This window comes from Podarcis pityusensis (assembly GCF_964106645.2).
Source record: "Podarcis pityusensis genome assembly, chromosome: 5".
NCBI lineage: Eukaryota > Metazoa > Chordata > Lepidosauria > Squamata > Lacertidae > Podarcis > Podarcis pityusensis.
Genome location: NC_138032.1, coordinates 90,281,620 through 90,297,091, shown reverse-complemented (window position 1 = coordinate 90,297,091; position 15,472 = coordinate 90,281,620). Strand labels below are relative to the sequence as shown.

Sequence of the window (15,472 nt, the reverse complement as noted above, 5' to 3'; positions counted from 1 at the left end):
TTCGATGAGTGATACACCAGACACAAACAAATCTACATGACGGTGAAGTTGCTTGACAACCTAGAGCAGCAGTTCTCAACCTGTGGGTCCCCGGATGTTGTTGGACTACAACTCCCATCATCCCTGAGCTCTGGCCTTGCTAGCTAGGGGTGATGGGAGTTGTAGTTCAACAACATCTGGGGACCCACAGGTTGAGAAAGGCTGACCTAGAGGAACATGCCTGCTTCCATCTTGAACAAGAAGGCATTTTCAGTAACGACTTAATTTTTTCGACTTAATTTTTTCATTTTTTTGCTCCATGCAAAAAGGGGTCCACTATGTACTAAAGCCAGAATCTTGGATGCTGGGACTAGATCCAGAGGAAAGTTGGCTTTATGCCAGGCATGGCCAAACTTGACACTCCAGATGTTTTGGGACTACAACTCCCATCATCCCTAGCTAACAGGACCAGTGGTCAGGGATGATGGGAATTGTAGTCCCAAAACATCTGGAGGGCCAAGTTTGGCCATGCCTTCTTTATGCTCATACCCAGATCTGCTATGTTCTGATGCTTCTTATTTTCTTCTGCCAGGTCACAGAAAAGGGTTTTCTCCACAAGGAAGCCGTCCTAAGCATTCTGTACAGCAGCTTGAACCGAGCCATTCTATACTACCTGTCTACCTCCCTTCCTGATCAGCAGAGGCTGCTCAGTGTCCTTCAGACTCTGCAGCAGCAGTGGGACGTCATCTTTGCAACACACAACTCTAGCCTGGACTTCACCATCTGCCTTCTGTATTGCCTGTTGCAATTCAGGCCCATGAGGTAGCAGAGCCGTCTTTCCCATAGGGCTTAGTGGTGCGTCGCGCCAGGGCGCCGGCCTCTCAGGGACGCACCAGCAAGCGGGGGAGCTGTGCGGCTTTGCCGGAGGCCTCCCCTTTCCCTGCACGTCCTCCAGCTGCGCCCTGCCAACCATAAGTCTGGCGGGCATGCAGCTTCCCTCCCAAGCCTCCCGCAGAGGCCCTTATACAGTTCTATGGCATGGCCACATTTGTAAGACCGTGCATGGTTTTGCTCACCCTGTCCCCAAAAGAACTGACTCTGCGACGTTTTGCATGTGCTCCTCTGCTGATCTGGGATCCGGTTGGTTCCCCCCCCCCCCAATAACTGTAAGCAAACGTGCTGTTCATTCAGTCATGCCATGCCTCTGTTTACAGCAGCGATCCAGAAAACCACGAAGCAAAGCAGAGACCAATGTCTGATTCCCGTGTTTTCTTGGACCCAGGCAAAGACGAGGGGAGGATGGATGATAACTCTGCTTTAAAGAATGGTAATGTATACAAACGCGGGTGGCGCTGTGGGTCAAACCACAGAGCCTAGGACTTGCTGATCAGAAGGTCGGCGGTTCGGATCCCCGCAACGGGGTGAGCTCCCGTTGCTCGGTCCCTGCTCCTGGCAACCTAGCAGTTCGAAAACACATCAAAGTTCAAGTAGATAAAGAGGTACCGCTCCGACGGGAAGGTAAACGGCGTTTCCGTGTGCTGCTCTGGTTCACCAGAAGTGGCTTAGTCATGCTGGCCACATGACCCGGAGGCTGTACGCCAGCTCCCCTTGGCCAATAAAGCGAGATGAGCACCGCAACCCCAGAGTCGGCCACGACTGGACCTAATGGTCAGGGGTCCCTTTACCTTTAATGTATACAAATAATGGGGGTTTTCTTAGGATAGTACTTTGTTACACTGTGTTCCTCCAAAGGCTTGCCACACTGTGACAATGAACGCTCACACCTTCCCTTGTGGGCGCCCTTTGCGGGACCGCGCGCAGCACCTCAGGCCACGTGGGACTCACCAGCTGCTTGGGCTGGGCCACCTCCCTGTGCTACCCATTGGGGGTTCCCACCAAACCCCAGTTAACCTATCCACACTGTTGGGAGGTGGGGCCAGTTGCATAAATTGGAGCTGATTTGTCTGGAAGCTCAGCCAGGCTGATAGCAACAGTTGTCCTAAGTCCCAATTCTAGAAGGGGAAATTACCTTGCTTCCTGCTGGCACCTTCTCCCACCAAACACTTTCCCCATTTTTCTTTGTTTCTAGTTCAGCAGGACATCTGGAAGACAACCGAAGCCATCTGGATCCAACTTCTCTCTCAAAGGAGAAAGGATTTGGAAGATGCCTACAAGATGTCTCTCTCTACAGAGACAGCAGTCAGCACTGAGAAAGTGAAGATGACCGACACGAGTCCTTTCTGGGAAGAAATCATGAGAAAGGCTTGGAAGCATTTCCTAGGTCTCTGTCCTTTAGTCATGCAAAGCTTTTAACAGAATCAACTTCACAGAATCTTTTTATTATTATTAATGACATGGAGACTGGTCTCTTTTGGAGCTACCTGTCATGATACCCTTTGATAAGGTAAAAGGTAAAGGGACCCCTGACCATTAGGTCCAGTCGTGACCGACTCTGGGATTGCGGCGCTCATCTCGCTTTATTAGCCGAGGGAGTCGGCATACAGCTTCTGGGTCATGTGGCCAGCATGACTAAGCCACTTCTGGAAAACCAGAGCAGCGCATGGAAACACCGTTTACCTTCCCGCCGGAGTGGTACCTATTTATCTACTTGCACTTTCACGTGCTTTCAAACTGCTAGGTTGGCAGGAGCAGGGACCGAGCAACGGGAGCTCACCCTGTCACAGGGATTCGAACCGCCGACCTTCTGATCGGCAAGCTCTAGGCTCTGTGGTTTAACCCACAGCGCCATCCACGCCTTGTAAACTTTACCATGACATTTTGCTGCCTGGTGTCAGAAGGCAGGATAGGCCATTGATATTCCCCTCATGAAAGTTCATAGAAATCAGGGCAGCTGACAGGATGTCCCCTTCAATGGCTGCCCATTGCTGGCTCTCTGAGAGTCACATGGCTTTCTCCAAGCAGGCAATCACCTGATTCGTTTCAGTTTACACCACCAAAAGGAGGTGGTGACCCAAGCAAGGCAAAGACTGATGGGCCCAGAGGTTGGAAATGAATGTAAAACTAAGGCAAAGTCAGGATCCTGGACGAAGACCAAGACGCAGATTAAGTTTAAGACCACATTGAGCAGTGTACCACCCCCTGACTGTATTTGGCCTCCTAAATGTCTGGTGCCATTTTCTACAGCCATTGACTTCTTCTAGGCTGCAGTAATCATCATCATCATCGTCATCGTCATCATCATTTATTATTTATACCCCATCCATCTGGCTTTGTTCCCTCAACCACTCTAGGCAACTCCCAACAGAATATTAAAAACACGATAAAACATCAAACATTTAAAAATTCCCTAAGCAGGGCTGTCTTCAAAAAGTCAGATAGTTGTTTATTTCCTCTACATCAGATGGGAAGGTCTTCCACAGGGCGGGTGCCACTACCGAGAAGGCCCTCTGCCTGGTTCCCTGTAACTTCACTTCCTGCAGTGAGAGAACTGCCAGAAGGCCCCCAGAGCTGGACCTCAGTGTCTGGGCTGAATGATGGCGGTATAAGAAAGTGTTCACAAGAGCAGAATTCAGGGCCCCCACTCCCCTGTCCATCTCTCTTTTTCTTGATTTAAAAATAACTTTTTATAAACAAGGATCACAGGAATAATAAATGATACAAAAAAAGAAACCAAGTCTTCTCATGTCATTTGCACATCACAAAAATTGTATAATGCAACACGTGGTTCATTATTAGTGGTCAATGTAGAAGTTCTTGGTTGGTGAATTTACCATAGCTAAATGTCCAATAGGGAGCTCTTGTGATTAGATTAACTATGAGTAAGAGTCATTTTTCCTCTTAGGTTACCAATGAAACATAATATAAAGTGTTGGTATACTATAGGTGAATGTGTTAGGGTTGCTTCCTGTTGTTGTTATAACCAGGAATAAAATGATCTGAAGCGATTATCTGGAGTTCCTCAGATTTCTTTCTCCTTTATCTGGAGTTAATTTGGGGACAACCAGCACATATGAGTGTTTGGTGGGTAATGAAAGGACTGTCCCAAACCCAAGGCACCTTAAGGGGCTAGTATGTGACCATCCACATTTGCCATCTTATTTGGGTTTTAAGCCAATGTTACTATAATAACTTATGTAGAAAAAATACCGTGGATTTTTGTTTGCTGCTAATTTTTTGCTAGGTCGCCTCCACCACACTTGTAGAACTGGGGAGAGGGGAGGACTTTTAAACCAGTTTTAAAATCTGGTGTGGATATGCTTTCAATTTGCCGTGTATCCCATGCGCATACCTGGTTCATGCTCTTTGTACCTTCTGACGTATTTCCTAACCTGTAGAAACCTTTGCCTGCTTTGGTTTCAACAACTGTTTCTTCTCCTTGTTCTTTAGCGTCAGAAAAGAAAATTCCCCAGAGCAAGGTTCCAGCTCAGCCTTCAGACAAGCCGCGTTCTTGGAGTGGAAGCTGGTCTCCAGCGGTGAAACTGACCCCCAGCCGGAACCTGAAGCAGACGGGATACAAAACGCAGGTAACATGCATCTTCTGATCACCTGAACAAATTTTAGGCTTTAGGCAAGGCATCTGGTAAGAAAAAAACAAAACTCTAAGGGACTAGAGACTTCAGCCAGGACAAAAAACTAGACTAGCTTTGCCTCAGAATGTATCTGCTACTTCTTGTTTGTTTCTAGAATTTTAATTTAAAAAAGAAAAAAAAAAAAACATTCAGGACACATATCCCATATTTCATATCCATACATTTTAAGAATTGCTAAACAATTATTAACTTCCTTTTTAAACTGTTAAATTTTTACAGAACCCAACGTAAGAATGAAGACTGTTCTGTTTCAGCTTTATTTGTCCTCAAGTTCTTTAAAAAACCTCTGTTATTATATAACAATAACAACAACAACAACAATTTTTTATTTATAGCCCGCCCATCATTCTGGGTTTTCCCAGCCATTCTGGGTGGCTCCCAACAGAATATTAAAAACATGATAAAACACCAAACATTAAAAACTTCCCTAAACAAGTCTCCTTCAGATGTCTTATAAAAGTCAGATAGTTGTTTATTTCCTTGACATCTGGTGGGAGGGCGTTCCACAGGGTGGGTGCCACTACTGAAAAGGCCCTCTGCCTGCTTCCCTGTAACCTCACTTCTCACAGCGAGGGAACCGGCAGAAGGCCCTCAGAGCTGGACCTCAGTGTCTGGGCTGAATGGTGGAGACGCTCCTTCGGGTATACTGGGCTGAGGCCATTTATTTTTACTTATAATCTACATCAGGGGTCAGCAAACTTTTTCAGCAGGGGGCCGGTCCACTGTCCCTCAGACCTTGGGGGGGGGGGGCAGACTATATTCTGAAAAAAAATATGAACGAATTCCTATGCCCCACAAATAACCCAGAGACGCATTTTAAATAAAAGCACACATTCTACTCATGTAAAATCACGCTGATTCCTGGACCATCTGTGGGCCATATTGAGAAGGCAATTGGGCCGGATCCAGCCCCCGGGTCTTAGTTTGCCTACCCATGATCTACACCAATGTGGCCTATGCCATGTTCGTAACAGTTCATCCACTCCATCCAATCCCTGTTACTAAACAGAAGAATTTATCTAGAAAGTTTATTTTCCTCAGATTTCTTTCTCCCTTCCCTGACTCCCATCCAGTTAAACCCAGCTCTTAATACCCCACTCAGTGATTGCAGGTACTGTACCTCTGCCTTTTCCTAACAATGTGCTATTAAAATTCCACATTAAATTAAAAACTCTATTCCCGTTATTTATTTGCGGCCAATTTTCTTGTTTTGAGTTGAAAATGAAAGATAGGAAATGTGGAGGGCCTAAAAATGTAAAGGAGGCAGCGATCCGTGGGGGTAAGAGAGGCTTGACTGGGAGTTGCGTGGGAGAAAAAGTCATCTCCTCTGACACTGAGGTCGCGGCCCAGTCGTTCTCCGTCTGCTAACGTCTTGAGTCGAAATATATTTGTTATCAGCATAATTTGGGCTTTTTCTCCAGCAGTGCAAAGCAGAGCAAATGTTTAATAAGAAGGCTCAAGGCTTGTCCTTTTCCTCCTTTTGTTGAGCGACTCGCTTCCAGGTGTGCTGTGACTCCATGATACAATTGAGTGCTGGCACCAACTATTTGCCTTGGGGTCTGTTTAATTATTTCTTAAAATTAATTTTGATTATTACAGCTGATTACACCTCAGTGAGCAAAGTAATTGATATTTGTTAATGCATCCCAAGGAACGCTTTGTACAACATGCTTTTTGCTGTTGAAGGTTAAAGACTGTTATTGGTTTTCCCCTAAATATGCCCACATCATTAGTTCTTGCAGCAGAAAAGGTTGCCATCTGGAAAAGGCAGCACAGAGACATTATTCAGGCACAAGTGCATGAAATTGGTGTTTCTGCGTCTTCTGTCTTTCTTTGCTGAAAGGGAGAGGCTCATAATTAAAGGAAGAGCTGGGTTCTGGGACATTACTCATTTTGTGTTATTCTTTATCATGTCAGCGCCTGACAGCTCCGAATCTAATAAATTGTGCTTTCTAGTGTGACACAGAGCCAAGTTTCCAAATCTTTCCCTCTTTCCCTGCTCCAGGCAGTTGTGTGTTTATGTGCTTCTCAGGAAGGCCGGCCTGCTCTGCAGTCCGCAAAGATACTTGCAAGAGATTGTCTCTGTAGTAGTCAGATACACAAATGGCTGCAGACTTATTTTTCATGAAAGCAAGATGGCTTCAGTGTCTCCCCTAAGGCCAGGCCTGACCTTCTTTTAGCTCCGGTGCACTTTGCAAAGAGATTAGCCGAGTGTGAGGATGGCTGTTTGACTAGGACTCAATTTGAGTCAAATACCATGGCTTAACCAGTGACCAGCAGTAAATCAATCAATGTTGTTCAGACAGTAAAGGAGCAGAAATAGGAGCTCATTTAGTGATTTTTTCCAATCAAATTTTGTTCACTTTTTGACTACTTTTTAAAGAGTAAATTTAATATGTGAGTGTCAAGCACTTCCTTTCAAAATATGGATTTGGTAAGTTAAAGAATGATTTACTTCCAAATTTTCCAAAGGTTAGATTCATGTGCTTTTCCATACAGCAGTCAGAAAAGTTGCACAGGCAGTAAAACGTAGCTTAGTTAGTAAAGGTAAAGGTAAAGGGACCCCTGACCATTAGGTCCAGTCGTGGCCGACTCTGGGGTTGTGGCACTCATCTCACTTTATTGGCCGAGGGAGCTGGCGTACAGCTTCCGGGTCATGTGGCCAGCATGACTAAGCTGCTTCTGGCGAACCAGAGCAGCGCACGGAAACGCCGTTTACCTTCCCGCTGGAGCAGTACCTATTTATCTACTTGCACTTTGAAGTGCTTTCGAACTGCTAGGTTGGCAGGAGCAGGGACCGAGCAATGGGAGCTCACCCTGTCACGGGGATTCGAACCGCCGACCTTCTGAAGTCCTAGGCTCTGTGGTTTAACCCACAGAGCCACCCGCATCCCCGTTACAAAGTAACTGCTTAGTTACAAAGTAACTGCTTAGTTACAAAGTGGCAAGTTCTGAAACTATTGGCCTAGGAACTCAAGAGGGACTGGTGAGATCCATGAAGTTGAGCTGGAGCAACCAGCTCAAACCACTTCACATGCTGAGCTTTTCGGCTAAACTGAATAGAACAATAGGCTTGATTACCTGTTTCCTCCCAAGATGCTGGGAAATGATAAGTCCTGCAGGACACCTTACTCTATGGCGTTAACCCCTTCGTGTATTAATTAGACTTAACCATGTTGGTTATATAAGGCTGGTTATCCCAGTGGCGTAGCTTACCTTACTGCCACCCAGGGCGGACGGGCACACCTAGGGGTGCACACACAAGGGGTGCAGAGGGAGCGTGGGTCTCCAGAGCTCCCTCGCACGCAGGAGCCCAGCCAGGGAGAGGGGCAGCTTCCACCCCGTGGGAAGCTTCCACCCTGACCCAGAAACCTGACCCAGGAGTGCACAGCCTGGTGGTGCCTGGCCATTGTTCAAGCTTCAGCCCAGAGCCCAGTGGAGGGGTGGAACACAGAGATGCTGCCACTGCCTCTACCCTCCTCACCAGTGCTTCTGCCCCCAGGTCAGGCCTGACCCCCGGGGGCCAGGAGGGCTAGGCCTGCTAGCGCTACACCAGGTTATCATGCCTTGCACAACAGAGCCTTGGGTTGGGGCAGAGATGCTGCCTCTCCCCTCACCTGCTTTTACCCTGCGGGTCAGGCCTGACCAGGGAGTGGAGCTGTTGGGCCAACATGCGAGGTTGGGAGAGCAGCGCTGCCACACCAGGCCTCCATTGTGGCCCGGCCTCGGCCCGCTCGCCCTCCCCCTCTCTTGCTCGGCTTAGGGGCAGCACTCGGTGCAAGGAGGCATCCCTTTGCCGTCCGAGAGTAAGAGCTTCCACTGCCAGCAGCCTGAAGGGCATCTGGGCACGGCTTGGCCTCATCTTAGTGCCGCCCCCCCGGTCACCCCCCCAAGCTACGCTAGTGGGTTATCCCACATGGTTTATGTCACTTCTGTACTTGGCTATTGTGAGGAGAGAGCTAAACAAGGGCCCAGGTTGGGTTGACACCTTGGCTTAGCACATTGAAGTGTAAGGTAAAGGACCCCTGGACGGTTAAGTCCAGACAAAGGCGACTGAGGTTGCGGCGCTCTTCTTGCTTCAGGCCGAGGGAGCTGGCATTTGTCCCCAGACAGCTTTCCGGGTCATGTGGCCAGCATGACTAAACCGCTTCTGGCACAACGGAACACTGTGACGGAAACCAGAGCGCACGGAAACACCATTTACCTTCCTGCTGCAGTAGTACCTATTTATCTACTTGCACTGGCGTGCTTTCGAACTGCTAGGTTGGTAGGAGCTGGGACAGAGCACCGGGAGCTCACTCTGTTGTGGGGATTCGAACCGCCAACCTTCCGATCAGCAAGCCCAAGAGGCTCAGTGGTTTAGACCACAGCGCCATCTGCACCCCATGGAAGTGTAGGAGCAAAAAGGAACAGGGAGGAGCAAAACTGCTGTGAGCTCCTCTCTGGCAGCCTGCATGTTCATGCAATCCTAAGAATCCATAGTCTAGCTTGACATGTCGTGTGAACCAGATCAGTGAGTGCCTGATTGGAAGATTACAACTTGTTATAGTTGACCTCTAAGGAAGTAAATAGAGCAATAGTCGTGATCCCCTGCAAACTGCTCTTAGAAGTAGGGTTGTCCTGAAATTTATTTCTAACTCCGATTCCCCCCAGCTCCCAATTGTGTGGTGAGATCCTGCCTCCCACCAGTAGGAATAAAGACACAGGACACCGTTATTTTAGATTAATGGGCTAAAATTTGGCCACAACTTTATTGGTTACAGGTGATGAGCGGTATTGGCTTAGGCATTGGTCCTATCAACTATCCGGCTTCAGCCTGTTTGCTTGAAGTCTGGAAAGGGTTAACACCAGCAGGGGGAGCCCTGCTGATGCACATCAACTAGGCACTCCCCCGGGGTCACTGCTCGGGGGCATGCCTTGGGCCCTGGCCTCTATAGGCTTCGAACGGGGCCACGCCCCCCGGAATCCTTTACTGGACTACCCTTCAATATCCGGGTAAGGTGATGGGGCGCATCCCCCCCATACATCTACATAACAATACCCCTACCAATGCCTAACTGCCAAAACCGAGAAAGTTGTGACGATTTGCTATGAGGTAGGCAAAAAACCAAATGGCTGGTGCCAATTTGCCAAGTGGAAAAAATTCCTACCAGGCCCCTTAACGGCGACCAACTGAGGTCCATAGCAAGGTCAAACCTTGAAGGGCGGATGGGTGGGAAACAAAAGCAGCTGAGTGGCCAAAGAGGGAGATTCTCGGCCACGCTTGCCTTAAATGAGGCAAGCCACACCCCCTGGGCCAGCTGATTGGCTGGCCCGGGGATGACGCGGCTGAGGATTCCCCAGATTGCGTGAGGCCTGCAACACCACCTCCTCTTTATGTCGGAAGTGGCTTTTCAGATTAATGTTGCTTTTCAGACCACAAGAAGCCTGAACATTATTTCTGATTATTGAAAGGTTCAACAAATCAGCACAGCTGTTACACAGGCTGCCCCTGCTAGGCAAGGGACACGGGGGGTCACAAATTCAAGCCTACGCACAACTCACTTGATCCGTAGCTTCACCCTGATGCAAGATGTGGGGTGGGGGGTGGGGGGGTAATTGTACTCCTATCTTGCACCCCATAATTCAAGCTGGCATCATGGGGCAAGTAGGCTTGATTTTCCTTACGCTTCTGCCTATCGTCCGTCAAAAACAGTGGGGAGTCAATGCTTCTTTGTGCACATGGAAGCGTTGTTTGTTGGCCAGATCATATACGACAATTTAACTCCTGTGATGCTCAGCATCATGCCAGAAGAAAGGTAAAGCTAAAGGGACCCCTGACCATTAGGTCCAGTCGCAGATGACTCTGGGGTTGCTGCGCTCATCTCGCTTTATTGGCCGAGGGAGCCAGCATACAGCTTCTGGGTCATGTGGCCAGCATGACTAAGCCGCTTCTGACAAACCAGAGCAGTGCACAGAAATGCTGTTTACCTTCCCGCCGGAGTGGTACCTATTTATCTACTTGCACTTTGATGCGCTTTCGAACTGCTAGGTTGGCAGGGGCAGGGACCAAGCAATGGGAGCTCACCCCGTCATGGGGATTTGAACCGCCGACCTTCAGATCGGCAAGCCCTAGGCTCTGTGGTTTAGACCACAGCACCACTCGTGTCCCATGCCAGAAGAAAGTGGACAGCAAATGCCACTGAGCTCAGTGAGACATCTAATTAAACATTCTTAGGATTGCTCTAGGGATGTGGGTGGCGCTGTGGGTTAAACCACAGAGCCTAGGACTTGCTGATCAGAAGGTCAGCGGTTCGAATCCCCACGATGGGGTGAGCTCCCGTTGCTCGGTCCCTGCTCCTGCCAACCTAGCAGTTCGAAAGCACGTCAAAGTGCAAGTAGATAAATAGGTACCGCTCTAGCAGGAAGGTAAACGGCGTTTCCGTGCGCTTCTCTGGTTATGCCAGAAGCGGCTTAGTCACGCTGGCCACATGACCCAGAAAAACTGTCTGCGGACAAACATCGGCTCCCTCGGTCTGTAAAGCGAGATGAGCGCCGCAACCCCAGAGTCGTTCACGACTGGACTTAACTGTCAGGGGTCCTTTACCTTTTTAGGATTGCTCTGCTGTTCGTGTTGTGTTAAGGAACGGTCTACTAAGCTGAATTGCACAAAGCCCTTTCCAGACATGGGGTTTCCGTAGCAGCTAAAGCAAGCAGGCGGTACATGTCAAAATCCCTTCTGAGACTTTCTCTTACCATTATGTTTGGTCTGCTATTTCTATTCTTTCAAGAGGCAAACAAGCAAACATATAATTATATTTCTGTGCATCATTTGTGTAACATCTTTATCTTCATAATAGAAGGATAATTAACATCACTAATTATCTAATTAAGTTCATTAAGCATCTACCAACAGTGCACTATGAAGCTGACATTATGTTCCACTGTCAACAAATGCTTTGATTTCTTAAGTAATTAAAATGTAAATTAGCATGCCATTAAATACACAAGGGAAGTTTTGAATCTGAAATTCATTTCAAAACTGCTCATGGCAACCCTCTTTTTTTTTGCTTTCCTTCAGTGAAACCAGACAATTTGCTATTAATGATGTATATTAAACTCTTTCCCCTTTGCAACATGAATGCCTGCTTTGATAACTAGCTTGCAACTAGAACACTGTGATGTAGCAAAAGGCAGGGAAATTATGTGAAGCTACTGATCTGGGTCAGGGACGCGGGTGGTGCTGTGGGTAAAACCTCAGTGCCTAGGACTTGCTGATCGTAAGGTTGGCAGTTCGAATCCCCGCGGCGGGGCGAGCTCCCGTCGTTCAGTCCCAGCTCCTGCCCACCTAGCAGTTCGAAAGCACCCCTAAGTGCAAGTAGATAAATAGGTACCGCTTTATAGCGGGAAGGTAAACGGCGTTTCCGTGTGCTGCACTGGTGCTGGCTCGCCAGTTGCAGCTTCGTCACGCTGGCCACGTGACCCAGAAGTGTCTTCGGACGGCGCCGGCTCCTGGCCTCTTGAGCAAGATGAGCGCGCAACCCTAGAGTCGGTCACGACTGGCCCGTACTGGCAGGGGTACCTTTACCTTTACCTTTTTACTGATCTGGGTGGGTTTTGTGAGTCCAGGAAGCTGTCTCTGGTTTGTATTACTGAAATATATATTAATTTGTGACACCATTGCTCACACAGAGAGACCGCAGGTACATATATGTCGGTCTAACAACATGTTACCTAGACCTTTCATAATATGACTTTGGCTTTGAGGTTCTTGTGAATGAGGGAGGCCTTGAATCTTCAAATGAATCAGAATCAGAAGAATCTTTATTTGCATCAGCCACTAGCCATTGCAATAAAATAAAATGTATTGAAGATAGAGGTAAAAACTTAACTATAGAAAATACGTTTTGAGGGTTTACATCAACAATCAAATAACTGATCTTGTTCTAATTGCCCCCGCTAAAAACCTTTCAGTTTTTGCTGTCACCTGGTCACCTTGATCTGCTAGAAGAAAGAACACAGTAGCAATGGTTGAGCAACCTAACATAGACAATAACAGAGGAGTAATAACCTCACTCCTCAAATCTTTATAAAGAATGCAAGCCAGAAGCACATGAGCCATGGGCTCAATACTGCCATCTCCGCAAGGACATCACCATTTTCCCAATGGAATTTTTTGAAATCGACCCTCAAGTACAGCCGAAGGCAGCATATTCCATCTTGCGAAAGTGAAAGCACGCCTGTATTTTGGAATTGTTACATTTTGCAGATAGGGTGCCAAAGTGTCAAAAAGACTAGGTGGAAAATACAGTGGTGCCCCGCAAGACGAATGCCTCGCAAGACGGAAAACCCTCTAGACGAAAGGGTTTTCCGTTTTGGAGGTGCTTCGCAAAACGAATTTCCTATGTGCTTGCTTCGCAAGACGAAAATGTCTTGCGAGTTCCTGCGGGGTTTTTTTCCTTTCCCCCCCCTTTTCCCCAAGCCGCTAAACCGCTTATCAGCTGATCGGCTAAGCCGCTTAACAGCTGATCGCTAAGCCGCTTATCAGCTGATTGTTAAGCCGCTTATCAGCTGATCCTTAAGCCACTTAACAGCTGATCGCTAAGCCGCTTATCAGCTGATTGGCTAAGCCGCTTAACAGCTGATCGCTAAGCCGCTTATCAGCTGATCGTTAAGCCGCTTATCAGCTGATCCTTAAGCCACTTAACAGCTGATCGCTAAGCCGCTTATCAGCTGATCCGCTAAGCCCGCTAAGCCGCTAATACTGTACCGCTAATCCGCTAATGGGCTTGCTTCGCAAGACGAAAAAACCCGCAAGACGAAGAGACTCGCGGAACGGATTCTTTTCGTCTTGCGAGGCACCACTGTAATCATACCATGTTCAAAATTTTCTGATTGTGGCCAAATTGTTCTGTCGTTCAGTATCATATAAAAAGGTAAAGGACCCCTGGCAGTTAAGTCCAGTCACAGACCACTCTGGGGTTGCGGTGCTCATCTCGCTTTACAGAGAGATGGCGTTTGTCCACAGACAGCTTTCTGGGTCCTGTAGCCAATATGACTAAACCGCTTCTGGCGCAACTGAACACTGACACCAGAGTAGTGCACGGAAACACCATTTACCTTCCTGCCAGAGTGGTACCTATTTATCTACTTGCACTTTTGGCGTGCTTTCGAACTGCTAGGTTGGCAGGAGCTGGGACTGAGCAACAGGAGTTCAACCCGTCACGGGGATTCGAACAGCCGACCTTCTGATAAGCAAGCCCAAGAGGCTCAGTGGTTTAGACCACAGTGCCACCCATGTCCCTTCAGTTTCATATAGGCGCTGTCCAATTAAAGTATTTGCTTTACTGAAGCCCAGTGTTAATAACTGTTACGGTGATAAACCAGAAAAGAAGAAGAGTTTGGATTTGATATCCCGCCTTTCACTCCCCTTCAGGGGTCTCAAAGCGGCTAACATTCTCCTTTCCCTTCCTCCCCCACAACAAACACTCTGTGAGGTGAGTGGGGCTGAGAGACTTCAAAGAAGTGTGACTGGCCCAAGGTCACCCAGCAGCTGCATGTGGAGGAGCGGAGACGCGAACCCGGTTCCCCAGATTACGAGACTACCGCTCTTAACCACTACACCAAGCTTTTGGCTGACAATTTTAGTCCAAGCACTCTCATATGTCATCTCATGCAGCTATGCATTTATATTGGCTGCAATTTACCACAAAGTTCTCTTGCACAAACTCTCACTGAATGGGAATTGTGCAAGAGCAGATACGGCCCCTTTCTCCACTGTCTACCATCCACAGCCGATCTTAGGAATGCCCAGCCTATGCTCTGATTGTCTTCTATTCATTTCTCTGTGTGATATTCCATGAAGTACTTTGCCACAAGGTCACATTGAGGCTCCGCAACTGTGGTTTCTCTTTCCGGCAGTTGCTGCTTCCTAAGTGTAGCTGGTTGGAAAGGGGGGCGGGTGGTGGGAGGAAGATGGGGCAGAGAAACAAGGATTTTCATTTGGCTTGCTATTCCCCATCCATGTGGGGGTTCAGTGCAGTTGGCAATGTGCATTAGCCTCCTAGAGGGTTAAGGCGCTAAGTTTACACGAGACGCCCTAATGGTTGGAGCTGCAGTCTGTTGAAACACAAAATGAGCATTTGATCCCTATTATGAGCAGCAGTGAGAATGAGATGTTTAATGAAAGTGCAAAAACGGAATCGCTCGTTCTGTGACTGTCCCCAAGAAGCAAAAAGAAAGGAGATCTTCTCTTTTGAATTCAGCCGTTACGGAGAACAGCTTAAAAACCATTCAAGTAACAAAGTTGCATAATCACACGGGGTGTGTGTGTGAAACTACTTTTATTAAAATTGTTACTTCTTCATTTAGAAAAGATTCGTACTAATCATATACTGGTTTTCCATAAGCTATGGTTTTCCCAGTAGTGATGTATGGAAGTGAGAGCTGGACCATAAAGAAGGCTGATCGCTGAAGAATTGATGCTTTTGAATTCTGGTGCTGGAGGAGACTCTTGAGAGTCCCATGGATGGCAAGGAGATCAAACCTCTCCATTCTGAAGGAAATCAGCCCTGAGTGCTCACTGGAAGGACAGATCGTGAAGCTGAGGCTCCAATACTTTGGCCACCTCATGAGAAGAGAAGACTCCCTGGAAAAGACCCTGATGTTGGGAAAGATGGAGGGCACAAGGAGAAGGGGACGACAGAGGACGAGATGGGTGGATAGTGTTCTTGAAGCTACCAGCATGAGTTTGACCAAACTGCAGGAGGCAGTGGAAGACAGAAGTGCCTGGCGTGCTTTGGTCCATGGGATCACGAAGAGTCGGACATGACTAAATGACTAAACAACAACAACAATCATATACTGACGTAAATGATAGGATGTGAATTAAACAATTACAGTCGTATCTTGCATCCCAAACACCTTGGTACTCAGAGGTTTTGGCTTCTGAACGCTGCAAACCT

General features: G+C 47.7%; 1 protein-coding gene across 2 annotated transcripts in view; it reads left to right on the top strand.

Moving 5' to 3' along the window:
• Positions 1–15,472, top strand: part of WDFY4 (WDFY family member 4) — a 190,342-nt gene that overhangs the window by 88,970 nt on the left and 85,900 nt on the right. For both annotated transcript variants that reach the window (XM_081005350.1, XM_081005351.1), the window contains 4 exons: positions 572–801; positions 1,194–1,306; positions 2,069–2,260; positions 4,327–4,463. In XM_081005350.1, coding sequence (XP_080861476.1) covers positions 572–801; positions 1,194–1,306; positions 2,069–2,260; positions 4,327–4,463 — 672 coding nt within the window. The remainder of the gene's footprint in view (positions 1–571; positions 802–1,193; positions 1,307–2,068; positions 2,261–4,326; positions 4,464–15,472) is intronic.